General features: G+C 43.5%; 1 protein-coding gene across 1 annotated transcript in view; it reads right to left on the reverse strand.

The window, feature by feature from the left end:
- The window catches only part of rngtt (RNA guanylyltransferase and 5'-phosphatase), a 71,149-nt gene that overhangs the window by 39,075 nt on the left and 5,277 nt on the right, over nt 1-26,797 (reverse strand). Inside the window, exons 5-11 of the mRNA XM_053880276.1 lie at nt 26,603-26,678; nt 25,045-25,294; nt 24,469-24,578; nt 23,759-23,860; nt 13,229-13,364; nt 9,267-9,338; nt 3,283-3,447 (exon numbers count right to left, since the gene is read on the reverse strand). Of these exons, the coding sequence (XP_053736251.1) occupies nt 3,283-3,447; nt 9,267-9,338; nt 13,229-13,364; nt 23,759-23,860; nt 24,469-24,578; nt 25,045-25,294; nt 26,603-26,678 (911 nt within the window). The remainder of the gene's footprint in view (nt 1-3,282; nt 3,448-9,266; nt 9,339-13,228; nt 13,365-23,758; nt 23,861-24,468; nt 24,579-25,044; nt 25,295-26,602; nt 26,679-26,797) is intronic.

Consider the following 26,797-nt stretch of genomic DNA (forward strand, 5'->3'; position numbering starts at 1 on the left):
TGCTCCCGGTCTCTCCACCAATGACCTCAGGTCTGTCAAAAGTTGACAAGATGGAACAGAATCTACATGTATAGACTGAATATGAAATCAAAGAAGGGCATGTTAGCATCGCCACATCACGACTGAATGAATTCAGCGTTCACATTTGCCTCCTTGCTCCATCACTCTCTTCAATTATTCAACACTTGCATGCGTTCAAGCTAAAAATATCTCTAGACATTGTTAGAGGGGGATAACGTTAACATTTTACCAAACGATGCAGCAACACCTCCATAAAGGCGGAGTGTGGTTTGCACCAAAAGAAAGTAGGATCCTGTAGCAGTATAAACACTATTTTACCCACACACAAATCATAGTCCAACAAACGCCGTTTTTGGATTTGAATGCAGACTTGAGATAAGTCTTTTTTTCCCAAACTCAAGTGGGCATTTTGTACAGTAGTGGGATGCGCTTCACTGGCCGCCTTAGCCTGGGCTCTTTGCTAACCCAGTAGCACAACACATTTCTATGAATCGGGTGATACAGTTCTCCTTTTCAGTCTGTTACCCAATTGGGTAACAGATCATCACATCATGTGTGTTTTTTAGGGAAGACTTGTGATTTTGGCCACACAGAATATGCTTTCAACCACGACACCTGCTCTTGTCCTTTAAATTTCTCGTGTGTTTTCTGTCTTGTTTGCAATTTGGTCGTGCTTTTGTTGTGTATTGCACTTGAGAGGCATCATACGAAATACTTAATACAGCAAAAGAACTGAAACAGAAAAATGCATCGAGTCATCTGTCAAATGCCCAAGTGCAAAAAACGTAATTAAAGAAACAAAAGCCTTCTTCTTCACCATATAGTTTACCAGTCACGCCTGTTTAACGTAGACGAAAAGGGACTTTCCAAAAACGTCTTGCCCCAGGATGTTTAAGCGGGGCTTTGTTAGATAACCGAGGGAAGTGCAAATGGTATAAATGGTCCTATTTGGTGGGAAGGACGTGCACGAATGTGATGGAAAACAGCAGCCCAGACAAAAGTCCTCACACAGTGACAGTCCCTGTTACTGAAATACCCCTAATAAGAATCTGTGGTCAATACGCCATGAAGTGGAGGGTTGTGCCGCTATGAATTAATGAGCTGGATTCCAGTCGCCCCTTATTAATGTCGCACACAACAGTGATATGACTGTACAGGGAGCAGATGGCGGGTTGACGACACAATGGGGCAGTCAGGAATGTTTCTGTGACTTCATTTCAAGAATATCTTCATCAACAAGACCCTTAAATGATGAGGAGCGGATATCCGACATGTGACTTCCACTGGAAAGGATCATCAAAGGGGGAAAACTATTTGAGCACTACAGAGTTTAGAACCAAGGAAAGGAAGCGTTCAATCCGAGACTTTGATCCTCAGTGAGCGCACGAGAGTCAAGACTTTCTATTGATCTTGGCTGGAGACAAACATCAATTTAATTGCGCTCATGCCTCTCACAGACCTGCACGTCTTTGAGGATGGCTTAACGGCTTTTTTTTACCAAATTGAAGCTCCACCACCCTCTGGCTGGAGATCGACCAATGATCTTGGATGAGGTTTTTTATTAGAACAATTACAAAGGGATTCTACAGAGAAAATGCAGAAAAACTACCACCAATTGAACTGAAATGCATCCAATTAAAGAAGAGAGCCTTATTTGATCATTGATGGATGACAGCTTACATATTCATAAGGAGATTGTCATTGCAAAAAAAATGCACATAGACGCAGCTCAGTCATCCAGGCGGACAGATGTGTGACAGTACTCTGGAAGGCAGATAAGGTTTCATCTTTATGCAAATGCACAGCCAGATCCTTTGGAAAGAGCTAATTGGTCCCTGCACTCCATGCAAATTTAAGAGCACAATGATAATTCTGACAACAACTTATATCCCTCAAGTTGGCCTCTTCGACAACTGATAGTCACATCAGTCATCAACAGCAGCCCAAACTATGAAATGAGATTCATGAAGAGGCAACAAAAAAAAGAAGACCAGAACTTTAAACGTAACTAGACATCTTAAAAAAAGATTGTTCTTGATCTTCAAGGTAGCCCCACTCTCTCACGGTGGTGCGCCACGATTGCTTTCATGTTGCGGAAACACCGCAATTTCTCATGACTTTATGAACAGAACCAGATCAATAAGACAATGATTAAGTATTGTGAAATGTATCCTCTTCGTGACTCACAAGCAACAATACCTGCCTCACAAAGCAGCACCATGAACTGGAATCGAACCAAGCCCATGCCGGCGACAGCGCCTCCAGCAACCACATCTGAACTGTCTGGCTTATACAGCAAACAGGCAAACATATGGATTTCTATGGGCAAACAAGCTGCATGGCGCCAAAATATTGAGCCTTGTCACACCAAACCAATGAAATAATTTACACGGCCAAAAACGGCGAACACTGACCTTTCTACGGTGCAGACACCACCGCTGCAACCGCGGCTTATCCCCCATGCTCCTTAAGCATGAACAAAATCCATTTCCCCTCATAATTTTAGTGGATACAGTTTATATTTCGATGCACTCCATAGTCCAGAATTTACAGGAAAGCAGCACAAAATGTATGCGCTCACATTCAATGCTCTGATTTGAAGAACATCCAATTTTAGGTCTCAAATTACTTGTTAATTGACACTGACCTGAAAAGAATTAACTGAAAACTAGATCCTAATGTCGTAACCACCATTAACAGCTAAAACCTCACAAAGAGAATGATGAAATACAGGACAAGGTTACCTTTCACTTAGTACTCCTTCCATGCACAATTCCCACGCAGACGTGTGCATGCATTTATATTACATGCACGTTACATGAACAGAGGAGTTGTGATCATCACTCACACTCACCAGTAACACGGTAAAGAAAGTGCTGAGGCGAGAAGTCCATTTAGAATCAGCACAAATGTGTTGCTCAAAGGCAATTTTGCCCTTTTTCAGGGGGTCGTAATAGGGTCATTGCTTCTTTGCAAACATGGTTTTCTTTGAAGTTGCTTCTCTGGCAACATCACGCTGGGAGCAGAACAGGTGGGGGGGATTACTCCACCACAATGGCCTGAAAATGTCCCAGTTGGAAGGAGACATTAAAAACCGACAATCTGTCCCACTTCCTATTCCAGGCATGTGCAGCTTTAAATTGCTCCAGACTAGTCTTCCCTGGAGGAAACATTGGTGACTCAAAGGCGGGAACACTTTTGGGTCATCAGTATTTGTCCGCTCGTGTTGAAGAAGCACAAAAACAAAGAGGAATGAAATACCTTGCGGGAAGCATGGATGTCAAAGAAAGGCTTGTTGCGGACACTGAAAGGCTCCTTGGTTTTGTCGATTTGTCCAGTCTTCATCATTTCCTTCCGGGGAGTGATGATCTCCTTTTCTATGCATAACAACCGGGTGTTGAAATCACACAAGCCGACAGGCTGACCCTGTAACACACAGGAAAACAAAAGCTTATTTCACATAACTGCTACTGACAGTTAAGTCATTATCTCAAGTGACCTTGTAAGGAATTTCTTTGCTAGCATTTGATAGTTTGTTAGCAGCCCATTTTAGCATCGCACATTCTTCTCTCCAGCTAGTGTGTTTCCTATTATAGCACCAGTGAGTAAACGCCACTGAGTTTACCACTGTGCAATGAACGTTGTCGCACATAATTCACACGAATTCAGTGTGTGCCATTCACCGTGAGCACCAGAATTGCTTTCCCTCTTTCATCTTGAGGAGAAGACTTGCTAAAATGTGTAGTAGATTATTAATTACAGTATATAATTAATAAATTATAGGTGTTGCGATGTGACGCCCAGCACCTCACCGGTGTGAAAAAAAAAACTGATTTGTTGGCGCAAGGGTAGATGTGGTGATCTGGTTGGATGTGTTTTCAGAAGATCAGTTCATCGTTTCGTGAAGTTAAGCGTCCAGATAGTGGACAGCTGAAATTATTGGTGTGATATAGAGGTAGACGATACTGAAATATCAAACCCTTGAAATATACCAGTGCCGTACAAGAGTACATCAGGAGACAAGAGCACCTCGGCATGCACAACTGAAACTTGGAAATGCCACTCTGCTGAGTACTTAGTGATTCAGGCCCCTGTTGATGTTCTGGTCCCTCTTGGCGTTGTTAATTTACCTTTGAAAAAGATTGACCAGAATGTTACAGCAGAAAGAAGATGGCCTGCAGTCCTCTGTAAAACTCGGACTTTGGGACCACATGACGATGTTTAGTCCCATATGGGACAGAAATAATGTTCAGAAAGCTGAGAAGACCATATAATTGAGCCCCATGGCTCAAGTCAAAATGTGTACATTGCTGTCTTCAAACTTTTGTCCCTTGTCGGTACAATATTTGTACATTGTACTGCTTGGTCCACAGCGGTAATCTAATTGTGCAGATGTTCCTGGAAAGGTCCAGAGTCAAACCCAACAACTTACATTCTATCCCAGGGTATCCACGGACCAGTCAGCCTATCAGCCCCACCGCCCAGAGGGACCAAGGAACACTTGACTCCTGAATGTCCGCACTACTTTGTCACCGCAGGAATCAGCAGTTGAAACAAGCAAGAAGGGATTCTGGTGGCTGGACTTTGGATGAACCAGAAAGCAGTGACACCTGGTTCCATCCTGTTCCTTCCTAATGCAATGTAAAAAAAAACCTTTCACCACTGCCAGGACCCAGTCGTTGTGGTTTATCAAATGACTTCCTGGGGCTTTAAAAGGCTTGGAAAACCACACTGCCATATAAAGGTGCTAATTCTGCAGAACCTTCAAGCCGCACTTCTACCATGAAAACAGCCAAATTTGTCTCACTAATACACCACAATGTACGACTGCTGGTCTTAATGGTTTCTAAGAAGACGATCTAAAAGGCTCCAAAGATGGAGGTGATCAGTGTTCAAGCAGCAGCAGCCTCTAAAGCCTCTTAATGAGAAAAATAAAGCAGGGTTTCATTCCTCAGACACAGCTGAAACTTTAAAACTGTAGTAGATGATAAAAAAAAAATCAAGTGTTGGTCAAAACATTTCTGTTCAATAGTCAGCCTCACCTAAAATGACACTAAAATTGAGATTCCTGGCTCACTGAATCATGAATCACGCACAAAAAACAGCTATGAAAGTCAGCCAGATGGGACACAAAACTAACGGCAACAGTTTGACATTTCATACATTTTCACAACTAATCATAGCAAGAAAGCTGAGCAACAGCGCTGACGTTCATTGGTAATACCAGACGGAAGGATGAAAAAAAAAAGGAATTTTCTGAGCCACTAGGCATAAAAACAATTTGTTGGCATAGGGAGTAATATCAGGCATTTTGGAGAAAGGGTCAGCCTTTTAGTATTTCACAAGCTTTAGAAGTAAATGTCAGCAATGATATCCAGTTTTGCAGCATGAGATTTCAGCAAATAACATAAAAACCAGGCAAAATAAAAGACTGCTGTGAGAGGAAATACCAACAGTCCTGTGATAAACAGTTAATTAGTTAACACTGAGGCATGGTAACTCAATTACGAGACATCAGGAACCTTTTAATGTCTGCTTTTATGACAGCAATTTTTCCTTGCTGACTGTCGCCTGAGGTCACACGCTTTGGAAGTGACCACGAGATAAGTACAGTCCAGTAATTGCACTGAGAAGCACGGCAATGCAGGAGAGACTCGACTTGATCTTCATCAGTCTGTCATGGACATCACAGACGAAGCTCTCCCACTGACTGGTGGGTTTTACTGTCACCAGCTGAGACCGACAGGACAAGGCCGCAGATGCATGCAGAAGAAAATCAGCCATCCAGGAGGGACTTCAAATGAGCCACTGCTCCTCTGAGGGAGGTGTTTCGCACATGCCACCCTCGTTAGGTGCTCGACAGGGAGGAGGCTCTCAGGCAAACCCAGGACATGTGGAGCGAGGATCTCTCTCAGTTGACCTATGAACATCTTGGTATTTGATTCCTGGACTGGTTTTCTGGTTAGGAGTGTGAGCCTATTAAGGGGACAATGACCTTTGATGAAACAGTGTCCTCATTTTCAGAGACCACTACAGGGCCCTCACAGTCTTGAAACTTTGAACATTGAACAACCATTTCAATGAAACCTCAGATCAATTTTAAACCAAGACTGCCCTCTATTGGGCACTGTCTCATGAAGCCTCATCAGCCCATCGCTATCTGACCTTCATTACTGCAGCTGCTGCCCCCGCGACAATGGCAAAATGGACGGATGCATATTGAGAAGGAATGATGAAAGCCGGGGCTCAAAAATGACTCCTGACAACTTTTGATGCCGAATTTCTATAGAGACTGCAAAAGCAAACATTTGCCTGCAGCAACAGCTTGTATTGTTGTCCCACGCACTCTGCACCATCTGCCTGTCGTGTCATACGGGCAGCGCAAGATGTAACTGAAGATGATTCAGGGCATGTGTTGTCCACACCAGCTGCACAGGAGTTGAAAATCAATATAACTTTCATATTTTGAGCTTCAAATTACATACTACGGGACTATACACAATGTAGAAATCAATAGACTGTGAATATAAAACACCGCTGGAGAAGGAGTTTTGTGTTGACTGAAGGGTGTCGTTTTTGTTCAGGTATTCTGCTGTCACCATTTTCTAGTCCCTCAACTCGGGCCGCACCGGAGGCAAGACGCCAGGAACTTATCTCTGAGAATCATTGGTACAAACAGTCAACAGCACCAGCGTTGAATAAAAAGTCGGAAAATCAGAAAAAAACAAAGCAAAATAAAACTTATTTACATAAGTGAATGAGGGGAAAAAATTGCCAATCACGACTCTTGGGGTGCAACATGTTCCTTATTATAAAAGCAAATAGTTTTGCAGCTAGATCCTGTTGAGCACTTTCTATTCAGCCTTTGTCTGGTTAAGTACACAACATTCCATCTATGATGATTGATTAAAAAAATGTTTTAAAAAGTTGAGAGCAATCCAGGCAGCAAAGCAACTGTGGTGAGTTTTAGCTTGTGTCGATTCTCATCCAGCAGAGGACAACAACACCTGAGCCCCAGCGCTTCTATCGACTTGATGGTGCCGAATCAATTCTCACATTGGTGAGACGGAGGGATCCGTGCGCAGCAGCGGCACAGATTGCAAGAACTGTCGTATGACGGTTGATCTGGAGCCATGGTGAGTCACCGGAGGATAGTTCTTAAAGGGGTGATGCAGCCGAGGTACTATTCTTAGGTCAGTCTTGCGCACGCACACACAAGCTTCCCGAGCAGAAAGTAGAGCTGAAGTCGATAAAAACAACCTCACCAGAAAAAAAGTTTTATTCCGGTTGACTTTTAATTAAACAGCCTATCGACTTGGTCAGCAACAGGTGTGAGCGGTGATGTGTGGCTCGATCGTGGCAGATCGCCTCCACGAAAAGTTAAAGGGAATAGATATGAGCTTTTTATAGTGACACCAGTCTGCCAGAACATACTGGTCCAGGTAGAACAGAAGAGAAAAAGCTCCGACACCTGTAGAGCTGCCCATGCTAGCGTTCCCTATCTTCTAATGTTGTTTGACTTCACTGGCAGCCAGTAAAGGCCTCCGGTCATGCGGATCAAAAATATGATGGCACATCTAATGCATGTCCATTCAACAGTCATCTGCTGGATACGTGAAGCCACTCAAAGTTGAGTCTACCTGGATAAACCAAGTCTGGACATGAATGAACTGGAAAATTTGTCAAGCACTGAACTCGAGCATAAACCAGGAAAGGGAACGAGGAAGGCAACCGGATGACTTCCAAACATCATGTCCAAGTACCTCGCAGCAGCTGAGCTAATTCTGGTTGCTCAGGCTGAAGACCAAAGTGTTTCTGGGAGCTTGTCCCTTCAGTCAACTTACTAATGAGCTGACCAACAGTTCATTACCAAAGTGAGAAAGCAATGGCGCTTACCAATTGGCACGCCCTAAGGGAGTTGCCGTCGGATAGAATATTCAATGAAGCCACGTGTTGAAAGTTAATTAGTCATGGTGCTTTGGGGCGCTTTCCTTACCACTCAGGTGCCAGATTAGACGCTGGACTACATTGTTACATTCTGCGTTCTTCTCTGCAGTCACCCCAAGTCCCAGGATGGACCCTCCGTGCCAGAGAGCAGACCGAATCAGGTAGTATAGATGACTAATAATGGCTTGCCTGGATCAATGCTGAAGTGTTTAAGCTAAAGGCTTAGGGAAGTCATGTGGCGCCGCTAACATCTGCAGCAGCTAACAACCGTGGTCCTGCATCGCTGGCGTTTGTATTGAGCTGCTCGTGGATCCCATGATCAATGAATGGAGGGGGCGACACATGAAGACTGAAGTTTCCTCCCATTTGAAACAGAGTGCTCTCTCTGCAGTCAGGCAGACACATCTCTTGCTTCGCCGAGGGCAAAAACTTTTGAGCCCATTTGTCACCACGGAAGAGAGTGGCACAGGGGATGGTTTCATTTTCTGTTTGGGATTGTGTAAGCAATTAACAGTCCTGTATAATGTGGACCTGAGGCTGCATTGACAAAGGAGCTCATCAAAGTGAAGGGATCGCAGAAACGCACCCGTCCACACAGGTGCTAAAACTTTAACAACCCCTCATTTGCCTGCAACACTCAATTTGATTCCAGGATTGACTCAAGGACATAAAAAAAACATTTCACAGTCACAACCTCTTTGGAATACAAATCGATTGAATTGAGATTTGACCTCAAGACAAGGATTGGAGCTACGACTCCAAGGCAGTTTTAGATAACTGTCAGATCTCACCATCAGTCAATTATATTCAGGCAGAACTAGAGAGAAGAGACAATTTCATATTTCATGATCACATATTAAGAAACCTTCAATGTGATGTCTGCTTCAGTTCCTCGGAGTTGGAGGGAATAACAGCATGGGTTGAACAATGTTTGCCTCCACTGTGGTGAAGGTCATGCTCCAGGGAGACCTGCTACGTGACTGGCTACTGGGTGAGCCGCATGTTCCCCTTTGCATGCAAGCCGACTTGATTGCTGTTTGGTTGGGAGCTGTAAACAGCTCAGCCTTCAAGGAACTAAAGTTCTTGTCACGTTTTCTTCCAGAAAAACATCCTTGGCCGACCGAATGAAAGGTTAAAGATACACGCCCACCGCGTTGATCAATTCTGACAAGGACAGGCACATAGAGACCACAGAGGTAAAAAAACCACACAAGTAACATGTCAGTTTCTCCTGCTGGCATCTTTGTTCCGGCAGATTTCCAGCTAGCAAAGGTCACAGAAATAGAATAAGCACTCACGTTGAATTTGATGATGTCGTATATCAAATAGCGGGGGACGGGCTGCCCGTTCACCTTGTCGATGATCATCTCCTGCAGAGATAAGAACAAGCGTTGGGTCAAGAGCTGCAGGGAAGCACAAAAGAGATGCTCGCTATAAAAGCATGGGAAGAGCTTCACCCACAAGCAAAGGATGTAGAAAGAACAAGAGCAGAATCGACCTTGGGTTTTCCTAAAATGCTTGAGAATTTGATTTGAAAATGATTAAGCGCAACTCAATAAATCGGAATTAGAAACAGAATATATTAAGCAGACTGTATTTATATTTTCAAATAAGACGTCTTACTTTCTAACCTCACTTTCTTGATATAAAAAAAAGACCTGATAAATAGAAGTTGCTTTAAATAAAAAATATAGCGCACACAACATAGCTGAAAAATAAATAAAAAAAGAGGTCTGATTGTTCAAAAAGTGAAAACATCCCTTAATTATCGCAGAGGTTATATGTATTTTATTTTCATTTACACTGCAATTATTCCACAGGTGAAATGGGTTAATTTCAAGGTGAAAAATAATGAAAAACCCTCATTTTGAATTGTGTAATCAAGCAAATTATTCCATGCTATACAACCAAATAAATGTCTGGACATAAAAGGACATGAAAGGTGAACTGCAACCATGGTTACTGCATCTCTTAACATTGTTTAACACAATGTTTCTTTATTGCACAAACAAAAGACATACATTGAAACCAGGAACATGCTGAGACTGAGAGAATTTCTCCATTAAACAGGAGCCCTTTGGTCTCACTCAGACGTTCCATCACACAACACCACAGCCGTTGTACAAAGCCTGACAGTGACGACTTGATTCCCTGCATCACTAGGAGTAAAAACTGAGCATGAAAGATGGACATAAACAGAACCTACAACCTCTTTCCGCTAACATGCTAACAACTATCTGTGACAAATGTGGGACCAAGTCAATATCAGAGTGGATGACCTTCCAACACGGGTCACTGTTGAAAGCCTTTTACTCTAGCAGGAGACCCCACACAACAAGGCATGTGAGCATATATTCTCAGCATTTCATAGCTACAGCAACAGGTCTCAACAAGAAGCAAGAGTGGCCAGAGGGAGAACTCTTGAGGGGCAGCCTGTTCTAAGAGGCAGCAGCAGCAACAGCTGGGGAATCAAGGCGGGAAGAAAGGAGAGATGGGTTTGGAAAAGAGGGACACTAAGCAGAAATAGCTGTATACATCTATTATGCATCGAGTTGAGAAGTCAGTGCTCGGCAGGCGCACGAACCGTTACACAATCTCACATTATAGTGACCACGGATCGATGCTGGTGTACTCTTAAGATTAAAGCTCTACTTCACAAAGATTATTCCTCATGATGAAAAGCGCTACGATGCTCAGTGCTGCAGGTAAGGGATTCTGAAACTTACTCACTCCAGGAAGTTTCTTGTGGGGATGTCTGTAGCACCTCTGAGGTTTCAGTGGCAGTCTGACTGTGTGTTGATATTTACGGCCAGTGGCAGAAAAACAGTCATGACGGAAGAGACTTTCCCGGCGTTTCAAATGGAAATTTAGTTTGAAACGCTTCCAGTCAAATGTGTGGGTGAGACAGAAGTTTACTGTCTCCACATTTAAAATCATCAGGTCTGTTTGCAGTGACTGTCAAAGACAGTGATTCAAGATCAGTGGTTGTAACTTGGACGCAGCACTACTGATCCAAGAAGGGCTCATTACAATATCTCAAAAACAGATGAATAGGCTTCAATGACCTGTAGGAAATATTGATGATGGAATAAGAAACGGATGATTACATCTTCAGTACTCTCAAAACTCAACACACTCAGACCCTCCCCTTCCTGCCACCTGCTGCCTGTTGAGCTCATTGTTATCAATGATGTTCAAAAGGTATCAAACCATGGAGTCAACATAAATGAAGGGAATAATGGATAAAAAAACAAATAAACACAATAAAGAGAAGCATGGCAGACGTCGGTGGTCTTGAGTGTTTTAAGAATTAGACATTGAAACTGAACTATCTCTTGACTGAACAGCTTTCCTTAGTCCCAAGATCCTGAAGTACTCTCTTAATTTGTGGAGCTTCCTTCACAGTCGTGCTGAAGATCGTTTGAGAGCTATAATAATGTGAGAACAAATTATTGTGTATCCAACATTCAGGTGGAGCTCATGGATTCAGAGGTGAACAAGCATGGAAAACTTTGCGAGTTAGGTAATGTGGTTCAGAGAAGCACTGGATGGCTGAGCTCCTCCAGAGAGACACCAGCTGACCGAAGAGATTCATGTATCAGTGCTGTGCTAATGTACGCTACGTGCTTGTGGTTAAATCCCACTGGTCGCTGGAGGGCTTCTGCTTCACATTCATGATGAACCAAAGACAACAGACGGAGGACATGGTATGCTAAGCATGTTAACACATGGGAGGTCAGCACCATGTTCTCTGCATCTTGTATGTTTTTCTGCAGTATCAACACGTGCGGAGGGGAACATTTATCAGAACATCACAGCAGAAGCTTGGGAGCGATATGTGATGCAAGTCCAGGAGGCTGCCTTCATTATGCATCTGCCGTGCTGAGCCATCGCTCAGACTACAACGCATGACTGCATTAATGTGACCAGAGGAAGGAATTCACATTCTGTCAGAACGCACGCTGACGTCGAGCTCATTATCACTGAACAACAACAACAACACAGGTACCGGTGGAGAGGAAGCTACATATGGGCGTGTGGAGTGGTGCCTCGGTCTGACCTGAACCTGTGATTTCTTCTTCGAGTCTGGCCTCACTGAAAGTTCGCTTTTACTCAAGTTCGAAACCTTCATCAATTACACTTAACTGCTGCAATATTTCGGGATTGTTCAGGGAAAAAAAAGCACTTGAGATGGTCATTTGAATTGTAGTCTAATGATGTTTTATTTCATTTTATACAATTATGGTTTATAATTAAATAAACATAATAACTAACATAATTATTTGTACATTATTTAACAGTGCTACAAAAAGGAAAAGTAATCAAAATCTTTAATAAAACTGAACCAGACTGACATTTTCTATGTAAAACATGTTTAAGCCCTGATCCCTGTTCTTATTTAATTCCAAATAAAGCTATATATATATATATATATATATATTTTTTTTTTTTTTTTTTTTTTCTCCGCAGCACTACATTTTTTTATCAGATGACAGGTGGCGGGTGATAGAACAAATGTGTTCACACATTTCTAACTTAACCTCCCACATCATTGTCATATTGCTCAATTTAGAACACAAATGACTCCTGCTTTATGGTGAACATCAGGACCAGGCAAACAAACCTGAGAGCAATCGAAAAGCTCGTAGTGAATGAGCAGACAAGGAGCTTTTTGCATAAAATTGCCGTCACAGAAAAAAAAAAACATTGGGCAAAACAAAAACAGAATACTTATGTGTCATTTCCGCTCCTGGAAATCCAAACCAATTTGATAGCACAAAAGAAGTCATTTCCGTGTCTGTTTTCACATACGACTCGCTGCTGGACCTGAGTGACCTCTAGTGCTAAACCCTCCAGGTGGAGCTTGGACGAACACACAAACAACCTGATGATATTTTTCACACTCCAGTCATCACGGACGTGCCTTTCATTTTTGATAAACTACCGTACAAAAACGACTTTTGCCGACTGATGTCAGTCAGCTTATGCACGTCAGATACAGATAGTTTAGTTTGGAGCCAAAGTGAGAAGAGGTTTGAGACGACACTGGAACATTTGTTGATACAATTTCTGGAACCAACATTGATTTATCGCCCCTGAAGAACAGCAGGAAGAAAAACAAATACACTACTGTGGTTGAAAAACTCATTCGGTTGTTGAAATGACAGTGTTTCCCTGGTGTAGAGCTCACCAGGAGGAATAGTTTTTGGAAACTAAACTGCTACTCGAAAGTAAAACAAAAGGAAACGAAAACACTTACCCCGTCCAACAGAGTGTTGGATAAGTGGACGCGAGGATCCTTCCGGAAGGGGAACTCAAGATTTGCTATGCGGAAAATGGAGTTGTCCCTGTCCACCATGAAGACTTCATTTTTTCCGTTGATCAGCATCATGTACCTGCAGTTGGAGATGGTTGTTACTCATTATGTGATTCAAAATATAAAGGTTTAAGAGGCACCTGACGTGTAAACACAACTGGTTAGCTCACTGGGTAGAGTCCCGAGGACGAACCATGCTTGGACCCTTCTATGAGGTCCACAGCAACCACATGCAGATTCATTGCAAGTCACTTAAAGTGTCTACAAATGACATGGAATGGGGTGCCATTACAATGTTCGACACCTTGTTCAACTTTAATGCTCCACAATGCTGAAAACCCATGGTTTTGTTTTGTGGTTTAAGTGAACCCATGATTTATTCAAGACATTTTTCTAGGAAAACGTTTTTCTAATCCTGCTTCCATGCCCCTCCACACAGGATGATCCACCTCAGGGCAAACCACAGGAACACAGGAACAGAGAAGAAGAATGGAAACAACGTCAATATACTGCTATAACCAGTCATAATTTTTTCAGGAGTTATTTTTTCAATGACTTTTTTAAACACAGTTACTCATTCAGTAATGATAATCCCCATGAACATCACAGGAAAGAAAACTTTCTTCAGTATATGTTATACATAAACAACTGCAATCCCGGTTGTTCATCACACAGAGAGGGAAAGATGCTGGCATCATTTTTCATTTGTGATGATCTCACATGTAGGATTTGATGTGCAGCCACACAGACGGAACAAAGAGTGGACGGCTCGTGAAAAACACTCCAATGCATGCATGCACATTTGCCTATGTTCCCTTCAAGCCAGTGTGTTGTCCAAATAAGCAGAAGAAGCAGCGAGGAATCTACCCACCTGCTTCAACAGAGAACCTTTATGGTATTCAACTATGCGTTTGGCAATGTCTTACAACATTAATGAACAGCTTTAATAATGTGAAGAACAGATTATACAATACAATGACACTGAAGAGTGACTTTCAGTTAGGAGCAAGGTATGGCTTTCCGTTTTGTTTCGACCAATCAGGGTTGATCTATTGAGATCTAAGCGCTGTCATCCAAGTACTTGTAAGATTCTACTCCACTTGAGCTACCGCTTGACTCACTTTAACAATGACTGACTTGTCATGAAGGAGGCTTAACTTGCAGAGGACCTTGCAATGACCAACACTGACCTCCTCAGGTTCCTCTCATCTTCTGTGGCATTAGCAGCAAGCTAGCAGATCTGCCATGTCAACATAGGGCAGAAAAAAAGTTCTCATTTCAGAGCAATTCAATTAATTTTGCTCTTGCTTCAGGGAGCAAAACAAACTATAACCCTATTGGCAACAGAATTGTCTCCAGCTAGAAAATGATGTTTCAAGTGACAACCTAGCTTTTCATTAAAAAATCTCTTGCAAAACAGTCCACAGCTTCCCTTTGGGCAAACATTCTGCGAAGCAAAATTGCAACAGTATATTTGTATTTTTGTCCCACTAGTGTTTAGTGTTTCTCTGATAATTTGGAGGGTAATAACCGCAGGTCTGCCTGGTATTATGGTGCAATAAAGTGCCAATTTTTACAGTTATGTGGTCATTTGTGCCAGCACTGTTCTCAAACACTCCAACCACAAAGAGGCAATGAGAGGAAAAATTGTGTTTCAACAACTCAGAGACACAAATAGCTCCAAGGATCCAAAATGTCAATTCCAGTCCAAGGTCTTCGTTTTAATTATCTTCCCTATCTAACCTTGTTAAGCTTATTTTGCAATAACTGAATATTAAATGAAGCTCATCTCGAAGGCACCGTTTCTAAAACACATTAAAGTACAAGTGGATGTTTGGCAAAAGTTTGTGAGCAACACTAACTTTAGAGCGAGTGAAACTGAGCACGAAGTGAATCATGGAATTATGAGGCAAGTGTTTGGGGTGTCTTGCTCAGGACTACCTGCTGAGCTAACGTGCACCAAAATATGTCCGTGGACCATCCCAGATTTCGGGATACCAGGGAAGCTCTTCGACTCACCGTTTGCCAGCAAGCAGAGATTGTTCTGAAATTAAAAAAGTATATTGTTCTATCAGCGGTCAAGGGAAACTTATTTGGGCACCAACTTGGATGCTTGGCTTTAAAGAATTACAACAGAGACTCCATTTCCGGTTAGACTGATCAACAAGCAAGACTATTGTACAGCTTGCAACTAGGACTTAGCTTAACATTTTGACCCGTTACATGAGTTTACAAGACAATGCAGTTTATTTTACACACGGCCGTTTATGAAAATAACAGCACTGAACTAAAGGCTACACTTAACAGTTATGGAAGATATCTTCATTAAAAGGCTTCTTATTTGCAAAGACGCCAGGGACTCGCTGGAATTCTCATCAATGTGATGGCATGTACAATAAAACCATTTTCTAGCCAACGATTAAAGAGGAAAATGCAGAGGATCATTCTGAAAATGATTTCATTTAAGTGCAGTGAAAACTTGTCTCTGGGAGCCAAATCGTCTCTGGGAGCTGTTAGAATATGACGTGATTAAAATAGATAAGAAGTTCCAGGCGTGAGCATCAAAGTCATTCCAAATGTTGTTTGTTCACTGAAGAGGGATAATCGCTACAGAGAGTGTCGGCAGTCTTGGAGTAGGTTGAGCAAACAGACAAAATCCTTGATGCTCTGTCTGCAGGCTCCAAATGAAGAATAGAAGACAGAACACGCTCAAAAACACTGATCCCCTTTTCCTTTTCACCAGGAAAGCAAAGCAAGTGTATCACCTACAGGGTCACTGTTCAGGGCCGGCCATCTTGTTGCGGTTCTTGGGGGCATGCACCTCCATTCAACACTCAACATTTAAAAAGCTGTTGTCATCGGTTTAAGAAATGACCTCTTCTTCATGATCAATTATCGAACAGTTGATGAGTGACGTCAATATCAGAAAAGCGTAGTCGATTCTGGGCGATCGAGCGGCACTAAGCATCGCAGACTTGATATATTACTTTCATGGCACGTTTGATGCGCTCTTAATCACTCAATTAATTCAATAACGTTGTAGCACTAACGAGAATTTATCTTTCATGACTGCAACGAATCAAGTCTTCAGATGAACTCAGCGGGGGGGAAGAGCTGCGGTAACACATCTGACAAGTCCATCGACAGATGAATGAGCTGGATGGCGCTGTAGCTGCAGCAAACACATGAATCAACAGTGCAGTCTGGTTGCTGCTTTTCACGGAAAAGACAAACTATTGAGCTGCCGGAGTGCAGCCAGCAGTCCGAAAGGTTAAGGATCTGATGGTTGCTCTTTAGAATCGGGGCTAATTATGGGCTGGCACTAATGACGAGGACAACACTGAGCTGCGATGGTTAAGTGCCGCAGACAAGCTGACGGCACAGATGGATTTCACATGACTACCCGCCGATCCCTGCTGCATCTTTCATACCTGCTGCTGCTCTGCGTCATGATCAGAGGGATTAGAAGTAATAAATATGCTGTCGATAGCAGCCGGCTGAAAGAGGGGAACTTGACAAGCCGCCGAGTGGGTTTGAACGTGTGAGTGGAATACAGTATCGGCTGACAGAAAGCAGCTTTTAACCCCACTTTCTTGACAACAAAACCACATCTGACAATTCGTGTTCTGTTTTAATGTCATCACAGCGTCCCAGAAATAGTGACTGAAATCTTTATGTGCGTCAATGAAGGTGCCACAACATTTGGTCATTTATTTCAATATTCTGGATCCACCCTCAATTTGGTTTGCAAAGGGATTTCCACAGAGATCCCATTAGGGGTCAGCATGTCAGTCTCATTTACATCTCCAACATCCCTGATCTGACTTTGTCTTGCCGCCAAAGCCTCTCTCCCCTCAACCTCTCCAAACATGACGTTCCTCTGATACACTGATATAACGTCTGTGTCCCTTTAATATATTGATGTTCAGCTTCAAAATATCTAAATTGTCCTCCTTCACCAGCAACTCACAACACAGAGAAAGTCTCTTTCAAGCACAAACAACCATCTGTGTTCACACCTTTCAACAGAAACCCCTTTGCCTACATAGATTTGAATGAATCTTCCAGATCAAACCTTGACATTTACAATCACAACCACCCAGCAAGATGAAAGGCAATGCTTAAATCTCTGCCACTCAAGGTTTGTAGATAACCTCGTCATTGGTGGACTTCACATTCGTTTTGAATTTATTTATTTTGATTTCCATAATATGCATTTAGATGTCTTGCAGGCCGCATAAACTACCTCAGTGGGCTGGACTTGGCTCCTGGGCCTTGAGTTTGGCACGTGTGGTGAATATACATTCATTGGTGAATAACAAGGATCCAGACCAAATATTGTCCGCAGCTGAAAACAAAGCGAGTCCCAAGAGTCGTGAGGCAGCTGAAGTCTGAAAGAGACTTTTCCTTCAGAGAATTTCTATTCTAGGATAGGACAGTGAAAATCATGACTCCCAAAGCACCAGTCAGTTAAAGAGCTTATTGACCAAAGGCCCTTGAGATGAGTTTGACCTCCTCATTCTTCGGTCACAGAGGTAGAGACAAACAGAAGACTTGCGAAACGCCCTCATCCACAAGTCTGCCAGAGCCCGTGGGCTGAAACAAAAAATGTGGGACTGTAAAGAAAAGAATCTCTTCAGAGTGCAGGAGAAAAACAGCTTCAGGTTTTCAGAGGAGAAGGTGCCCTTGTTTTAGTGTTGTAGCGTGCGCACGACAATGGTTCAGGGAAATTCCTCCAGACAGAGAGATGCTCTCGAGAAATGGGATATTATCTTTCATCCTTGACAAGGACCATAGTCTGGTCGGATCACACAGATAAGTGTCACTACAGAAGAGAACTGTCAACGGAGGGGGACACAGCAGGTCTTCTCCAAGCGTGACTACTTCTTCTGCTGTCTAATTGGCCAGTTAGCCGCGGCTAACACTGTCAAGTGTGTTCAGAAGGATGCAAAGAGAGGCCATTAAAGTCTGGCAGTTCTCTGTGGTCCTCCTCTTCATCACAGCTTCACCTTCCTCATCTTTCTTTAACACAATAGATTCACATTCCCTCCATCTTTTCATTCGCTCCAATCTTCCCCCAGACTGTGTCCTTTTGTCTGCGAGCACGTCAGCCCTAATGAGGCAGAGACGGCCACTGTGCGGTCTTTTCCAATAATGTCCTGGAGCCAACTGACAGACTCGGACCCCCAAGGGAAACCTGAGATCAAATCTAGCAGCTTTGCACATCATTAGTGGTGCGTTAACTTCAAAGACCCATCTTTTGTGTCTGCATGTCCAGGTTGGATAAGCCTTTTCTCGCCTCGTGGGGAGCATGACTGTTTTTAACACCTTTCTTCTCCCCCTTCACGGTAGCCAGTGTGCGCCGACGGCTTCAAGAGAGTTCCAGAAGACATCCCGTCCCTGTTTACAAGCGACAACAGAGTGGGGCGACTATATACTGTGACTCTAGTGAGGGACCATCAAGACATAAAAAAACAGAGGGAGCAAATAACACAAAGCCTCAATAGGATGGGAAAACTTAATAACAACAATAAAAACAAGAGCGAGTACCATAGAGTGCAGTTGTTCCATGAAGCAGTTGTTTTTGATGCCCATTTTAATTGGGGATTATCCCCAATTAATTATGTATACCTACCCATGTGCACGGGTTAATTTGAACAGAAATGTTATCAGCAATTTCTTCATGATCAGGGCCCGAGAAATCCAGGTTAAGGGCCCTATGTGGCCCCGGGGACACAGGCCTACAGAATCCTCTCAGTGAGAAACACACACCGCAGTAGACAGACATAATTAAAAAGATAAAGTAAGATGCAGCATTTTACATTTGAATACAACTTATTGACATTTCATGATAAAAGCAATGACAAAATACTCCTTGAGGTACCACAATAATGCAAAAAAGGTTGAAATAGGAATACAATAGAGGTGATGTAGTTTAAGCTGAACACAGATTTTTACTTGCAGTAGACTGAAAACAAGTTAAAAACTAAGTGTAGAGCCGGTTTAAATCTGATGCTAAGCTATAGAGGGAGCAGAAACACCTATAATCTACTAGATTATCAGAGAAAATGAAAGGCAAACAGGAGAAATTTGTCATTGCAAAGAACACGTTTCTGGAGCTCAGGAGGCTTTAAGAGAAGAGTGAGAGCGAGGACCATCCTCAGAGAAATCGCAAAGTCTTCACTTATCTCAGTCCAATTTCGCTAATCAAGTCCAGGTTTGTTTGTTTAATATCCCAAGGACTATCATTTACACTTCGCTCTTCCACTTCAGGGCACAAAGCAATCAACCGGAGACAGAAAGCACTTCAACAAGACGATTTAAAAGCCAATGTTTCCCTAATGAAGTCAAAACCACGCCTTCCCAAAGCCCATTAACAGCAACATCTCTGCTTCTTCTGTCAGCCAAGACGGCCCGATTCAGGCATGTGCTATTAAGCAAGGCCCTTTTATTGTCATAATTCAAAATGCAAAGCCCAGTGGCCTTTAAGAGAGGTGGCAGGAAGAAATGACTTTGGCCAAGTCAGCAAATTTATGAAAATACCGAAGAAAAGTGCCCATACTGAGGGCGGAAATGAGCATTTTATCTCCGCCAGTGCACCTCAGGAAGCCGCAGGGATTTATATGTTAAGCTTTGGCGAGGACCTTTAGCAATATTTTGAAAAAACATATTCCCCCAACCTTCTTGAAGAGGCACTATTAAAAAGCCATTTCCGGGCGCACGGGTGCCAGAGGCGAGACAGTGGGGCATTTAATAAGCCTGTGGCGCGATGAAAATGTCAACTCAAATCAGCCCACGTGGCCGCAATCAGTTCATCTTAATGAAAATGGTGAAAAATGGCTGTTAACCGTCGATAAAGTTCGTGCTCTAGCCCAAGTTTATAATTAATGTGGTGGCTAAGCCACTGACTTATCGCTCATCAGCAGGTCATATGGGTGACAACCGCAGTGAGTCCTGCCTGTCCTTTCTAACACAGCCAGTTCAGACCGAGGAAGGACAGTCCAAAGCTCTGGCCACCTGAAAGAGATGGAACTCCCCCTTCTGCTCTGAAAAACACTACAATCCACCCCGAGAATTAGGATCCAAAAATCGATCAACACACACCTAAACACAATTATCATCACCAGTGAAAGATATGGCAAGGACAGAGGTGAGAGGAGATGATCTACTTCACGTTTGACTTAATGGTTCATGAGTGGCACCTGGTGGGGAAGACTATCAAACCGAGGAATTGGTACTGAGGGCAAAAAGTCAATCAAAAATGCCCCCCAAAAAAGAACCAACAGACTGACGCCTCTGAGTGAATGGAACAATGGTCGACACAGAGGGTCTGTCCCTCCTTCACGACTGTCAAAGGAGAAACTGATGGGTGAGCAAAGTTAACCGAGACTGATGATGATGGAGGCACACATGATATACTTAGTATCCTCCTTGACACCTTCGGTTTGAGTAAGTTTACACAAAGTTTTATTTGTGTTTACTTGAAAAGATAGAAGTTTCTTTGGCAGGTTTTGCACTAGTCCCGCAGCTCCAACCCATCCGTCCCTCTGAATTTAAAGTCTTTCTTTATACTTCAACTCAGGTAACAAACAACACGTCAAGAATATTCCCCAACTGTGGGAAGCGCTTAAAAACTGTCCAAATTGATTCACATCTCACAGCGAGCCAAACAGAAATGGTGTGTCCAATCGCACTAGGGTATGAGATCACCCACTGCATCCAACCGTCCCTTCTTCTTCAATTTGACAAGAACAAATAAAGTTGGATCATTGTCTGATTCGATTGGACTCAGCGGCGTCGGGTTTCAGAGGAGGCCGACGGGTGAATTACTCTGTCTAGAGGGACTGGGAGTGGTACGCCAGCAAATGTCACGGTGGTGGAACAGAAACAGTATGATTCTGTAATCCTGCAGGGTTTGTGTCACTTCCAAGAAATCGTGACTTCAAAGTACCACAAGACTTGTGTTAGGATTTTGAGACCCTCCATATGAGCGAGGAAATTAGATTTGTTTCCCTTTTACCACCATGACGCTTGGTAATAGTGACCAATTATCCACATGGAGAGACACTGCTACACACACCACCATGTGGTGATTGAAATTAAAATGGCAGGCATGTCAGCGAAAGACCTCAACAGCATGTCCGTAAACAAATGAGAGGAATTCCACTCACAGCAGATAGCGAGTCGAAAGCGTCTGGCTCCTCCAAGTCCACCACCATAGTTCTCAGTTTGAAGGGGGGGATAAGACCCCATGAAGATTGAAGTCCTCCATCTGGGGAAGGGTACCCAGGTGGAGCAGTTCATCATCACGGGGGTCTTGTTCATGAGTGAGGAATGAAAGGATGGAAATGGGCACACAGCTTTGTGCAGCATCTCAGTCAACGATGACTTACAGAGCTGAGCCAAAAGACCAAGGTACCCATTTACAGTCCACATTCCCTTACTGTGTGTCAGAAGAGGATGTGTTACATGTCGCGCCACTCATTTGACCATTTCAGGCGACAAAATTCAATTACCTGATCTCTCCGAGTCATGTAGGTCAGTCTGCTGGGGGCGGGCCTAAGGTTAGTGGCAAGTGAACATGGTGGATCAGAGAAGCAGAATTGTAGCCCGAGTCCAGCAGCTCTTTCAGTGGCTCCATCAGCAAGGTGAGTCATACATTTCGGCAAATGCTACCATCAGCTTCTCTTCCATTTCCCTACTGGCATACATATCCGAAAACTAAGCCTTGATTGGTTAACATGTCACAACTTCTCACCAGGCTTCTGATTTTTCATGCCTTGGAAAGCAGCAAAGCTGTCGCCCCAAACAGGATGCAGTAACACCTCTGACTTTATGACTTTACAGTACATCTTAATGGAACACTTCTAACACTGAAACTGGAGTGCACTAAGGTCAACTATCTCTCTCATACATGAGGCATGAAGCAGAGCAGTGAACACCCCAGCAGTCCCCAAGAAGAGCTGGAGGAGGGCCTCTTTAATTCGGCTGCTGCCCCTGCGACACCTCCACAGATTAGCAATGTAAAATGGAAAGGGGGTATTCTGATGATATTGTGATCATCAATTCAAACTAAAAAGAGTGCTAGGATTAAAAGAAATAAATGATCAAAGAACTTTCGCCAACTGAAAATGACAATATAAATCATAATAGGAGCACTGTAATAAGCAATCCAGCTCAGGAATAAGAATATCTGGCTGCGATGCCATTATTCATTCCATACACCTCCCTGCTGAACAGAGCGATGACTCATACCACACTAGATCTCCATCTCCCTCAAGATTTGGGATATGAGATACACTGCTCCATGGAGGCGATGCGAGAAAGAATTGAGCAATAAGGAAGAAACCTTTGAGAGAAATGGAACAAAGACAAATCAGTGATTTTAGTAGACGGCTGTGATGGTGAGGAGACAATTCTCTGGTTCACCCTCGCAGAAAATTAAGACAGGGATGTGCACGATTCTGAAAATGGACTGCAGTCATTAAATATTCACGGGATCATTGCACATTTCCTGCAGCAGAGGTGACTCAGAGCAGACAGTCAAAACTTGATTTTGGCAGCTGACATCAAAACTAATTGACAGACTCGGATGCAAAGCAAACGAATCACAGGACAAGTTGGTTTTAGGAAGAACAGAGGCTACGGAAAACTCAAAAACGATACGCATTTTGAAGTGTCATTTGATCACCTGACCAGTAAAATCTGAGACAGGTTCATTGGACGCAGAAATTGCAGAAATCTTCAGTCGGACAGGAGTTGAGAGCAAGTGTTTGTCAATGAAAATGCATCAGAATATTTAGTCACTGACAGGATAGTAATAGGACAAAAGTTTCAGATAAATAAACACAGTAGTTTAGAACAAAGCAAAGGCAGACACAAAGCAAAGGCAGATTAAAAAGGTTGCCGTCTAGCATTCCAAGTTGGCAAATACCAAAGTATTGAGGGGTGAAAGGCCTACATTTATGACCTATTAGTACTGGGCTTATGAGGCTTTATGAATGTCCATGTTTTCAGAGGCCACAAGAGGGCAGCCTTGGTTTAATATTGATGTAAGGTGTCACTGAAACACCCCGGGCTGACAGGGCCATCTAGTGGCATCTGAAAATGAGGACAATGTTTCATGAAGCCTCATCACTAACCACTACAGTGTAAGGCTGCGCTGCACAGTACAGATTTGACCCACAGTCGAGATATGGACTCCACTGACATCCTGTGCTCAAGCTGGAGGGTGGCTCGATGTGGGCAGATATTAAGTACTGAATAAATACCTATTGTTGCACGGAGGAGAGAGAGGGACGAGTGAGCACTGCTGCATGCCAAGTGCAGAGGATCAGAGTGGAAGTCAAGAACTTCTGTATTGCGTTTTACAATGTGTGAAAACTTTTGTACATCTAATCCAATCTAAATACATGGATCGACTTTAACGTCGACACTGTGAGCAGAGACTAATCAGAGTGAACAAAGACTCACCGTGTGCCGTCAGCTTTCCAGCTCACTTTGTATGGATTCTGCTCCAGAAAGCGCAGGTTTTGTCTGTCCATGGACACCGGCTGCGCCCCAGGGAAACCAGATCTAGACGAGGAATTAAAGATATGTGACTCCAAACTCCAGTTTCAACTTTTGTAGCATAACACTGCTCTGTCACTGCTGTGGTATACACAATATGATGACAAATCTGTAATGAGATTTAAATTTACTAAAAACAACCGAGTCCGCTGCTGTGCAGCACACGTACATTCACTGGTTAAGCAACACAGCGGTGCTCCATTTCACATCTGACACCTGACATAGCTAACTTACTGCTCTGGCCATGATTAAAATTGAATTACCAGATGGCAGGAATGACACTCTGTCTTTCCACACAAACTTCATGGAAGTTTCAAGTAGATAACAATTTGGATGAGGCATGCAGAGAGTCGACTGTGAGCCAAATAATGCGGCACAAATCTATAAATGTCGAGTTGAAAATGAAAACAATGATGCAGTTTCATCAAGTGCAGCAAACTAACTTTCTGATGGAGCATCTATTTCTGACTTTTGTGTCAGTGGGGAAAAAGTGTGGAGATGTAAAGAAAAGGGTGGTGGGTTCAAACAAGTGAGTCACAAGCACACCACCCACATGAGAAGGTATACACGCACGCTTTCCCAGCAGAGCACCGAGAGGGCAAACAGCTTCTTACTTGTCCCACTCAGCCATCTCCTGACACATTCTCTGGATCTCGCCAAGCTTGGGCTGCGTGGTGACCTGGGTGACGCCTTTCACCGTTATGCCTTCCAGGAATACTGCGCCCTTGGAGAGATGAGGGAAAGAAAACAGAGGCTGAAAATTACAGGAAACACTGACATAAGACTCCTGGAGTTTATTTATATTCATGAGTGCAGACAAGCACGTCATGAATCTTCTTCTCCTTCTCAACTGCACCCCCAGGTATAACTGTAAGTATGAACGATCAAAACTAGCAGTGTTAGTGAAACACTGAGGGATAAGCAGAATCTCTAAGATGATGTTAAAGTACTGGGAAAGCTGTTGAATTGGTACAATTGATGGCTTTTCAGTTTGTAGAATCTGCTCCAGAAAACAAAAGCACAACTATCACAAGAGCAAAGTAAAAGGGATATTCCTTCTCCTACTGGTAAAGCTGGAGCCCCCCCAGTGGACCACAAGTCTCAGCGTGTGATTCATGTTGCACAGAGCTGGTCTTAAGAGTTCCACTCCACTTAGCAGTCCATTTCCCAGGACTCCCCACAACTCCTACCAGTTTCAACTTCTCCTTCTTTCGTTTGCCTGGCGCAGACCCAGAGGAGCTCGGCCCAGACTCCTGGCCGACTGGGTTGCCGTCGTCGTCCGCCTCCTCATCACCGTCTTCAAAGCACCAGTCGGGAAGGGCGGGAGCCGGGGGGGCGTCCTCCTCGTCACCATAGCGACGGAAAAGCTCTTTGAGGTAGTCTCCCTTGTAGATCCCAGGAGCCCGCGCTTTGGCAAAGGCGTCCACTGCTGCTTCGATGCTGATAAGAGCACGAGAAAAGAGACTCAGGGTTATTATTTTATTTTTTTTCTTGAAAACAATGGCATTAAATCTATTTATAAATTCTTTTATTAAATCGTTCCACAACTATCAAGCAGATCAAAGTTTAGAAGTGAGTGCAGTAAAGACCTCCAACATAAGGTACACGAGGACAATACAACACAGTAAGTCTCAAAATGTTCTGGTGTGTGCATACAAGATGAGCAGAGGGAAGCAAAACATGCGTTATATTCAGGTGTAACGCCAGACTCAAATGGAGATCGAAGGCGAAAGGGCAAGTCTGTGAAGGCAGGTGTGCCAGATCCATAAATGACAACTGAGTCAGAAGTAACAATCAACTTTTTAAAATTATCGACGAGTGTTGTAGTCAAGACCACACCAACTGAGACCAAGACATAATCATGTCTCATCTTATAAATGGAAGCGGCTCCTAGCTCCATCTACATAGACGGGTAAGGGGACATTTGTTCAGCTGTGTGGCCGGCCGTGAGAACTGGTATTCGAACAATGGATAAGGTTTTCAGTCAAGTAACGTCTGGGATATATATGTTCAACCTCAGTGAGACATTTGAAGTTAAAATCTGTGATCCATTGTAGGCAACTCTCTTCAAAAACTCTGTAAAGTTGAACGGCAAAGTCGAGTTGACAGAAAAACCGGCATTGTCTAGCACATCAGTGGGCATCAGCTTGCTGGGGTTCAGAACTCAGCGTGTCGATGTTCGAGTCAGCAGGGTCTGACAGGGCGAGTCAAATCTCCACATTTCAAATATGAAGGCACAGCAAGTGCAGTAAAATCTATATGAACTCAGTTGTTACTCAACATTTAACAAGTGAATTGCAGAACAGAAAACTGTGACTGTCTACACTCAAATCAAACCAGCTATGATCATGGGGAATAATCCCTCCGCACATGACGAGAGGAACACTCAGGGAATATTCATTAGAGCAGAGCCGGTGGGTGGCGGGCGGGCGGGTGGATTGATTCGATCCCTCCTGCGTGTCTGCAGCAGCCTTGCAGTCTGCTGCTCCACCTCTGACTAAAGACACATCCTCACCCCCTCAATTATTTAGCATCTGTGTCAAGGGGTTGAGGAGCTCGGGCGGCGCTCACCAGTCACATTCCTGCAGGAGTCTGTGCTGATTGATAGTGACAGAGCTATAAAGAGTCGGCCACCGAGTGGAAGGAAGGTTCTCCTTTACTGAGGAGCTGGCGACAGCCACCCGAGGGCAAAATATTTGTTTAGCAGAATGAAAAAGTTGAACATGAGGGATTAAAGTCAGAACTCACCTCCAGTCCATCTTTTCCACCAGGTACGCACAGATCAGGAAGCCTGTCCGGTTGAAGCCATGTGTGCAGTGAACACCTTCAGGGGGAACAGAAGAGCAGAGAGATGTCTGACCGTCAGAGTCATGCTTTTTAATAACAGCCAGAGGCCTGACGCAGCCGCAGGTCTGACCTCCATCACTACATGTCCAGGAATAA

The sequence above is a fragment of the Synchiropus splendidus genome, chromosome 12 (assembly GCF_027744825.2).
Source record: "Synchiropus splendidus isolate RoL2022-P1 chromosome 12, RoL_Sspl_1.0, whole genome shotgun sequence".
In the NCBI taxonomy this organism is placed as follows: Eukaryota; Metazoa; Chordata; class Actinopteri; order Syngnathiformes; family Callionymidae; genus Synchiropus; species Synchiropus splendidus.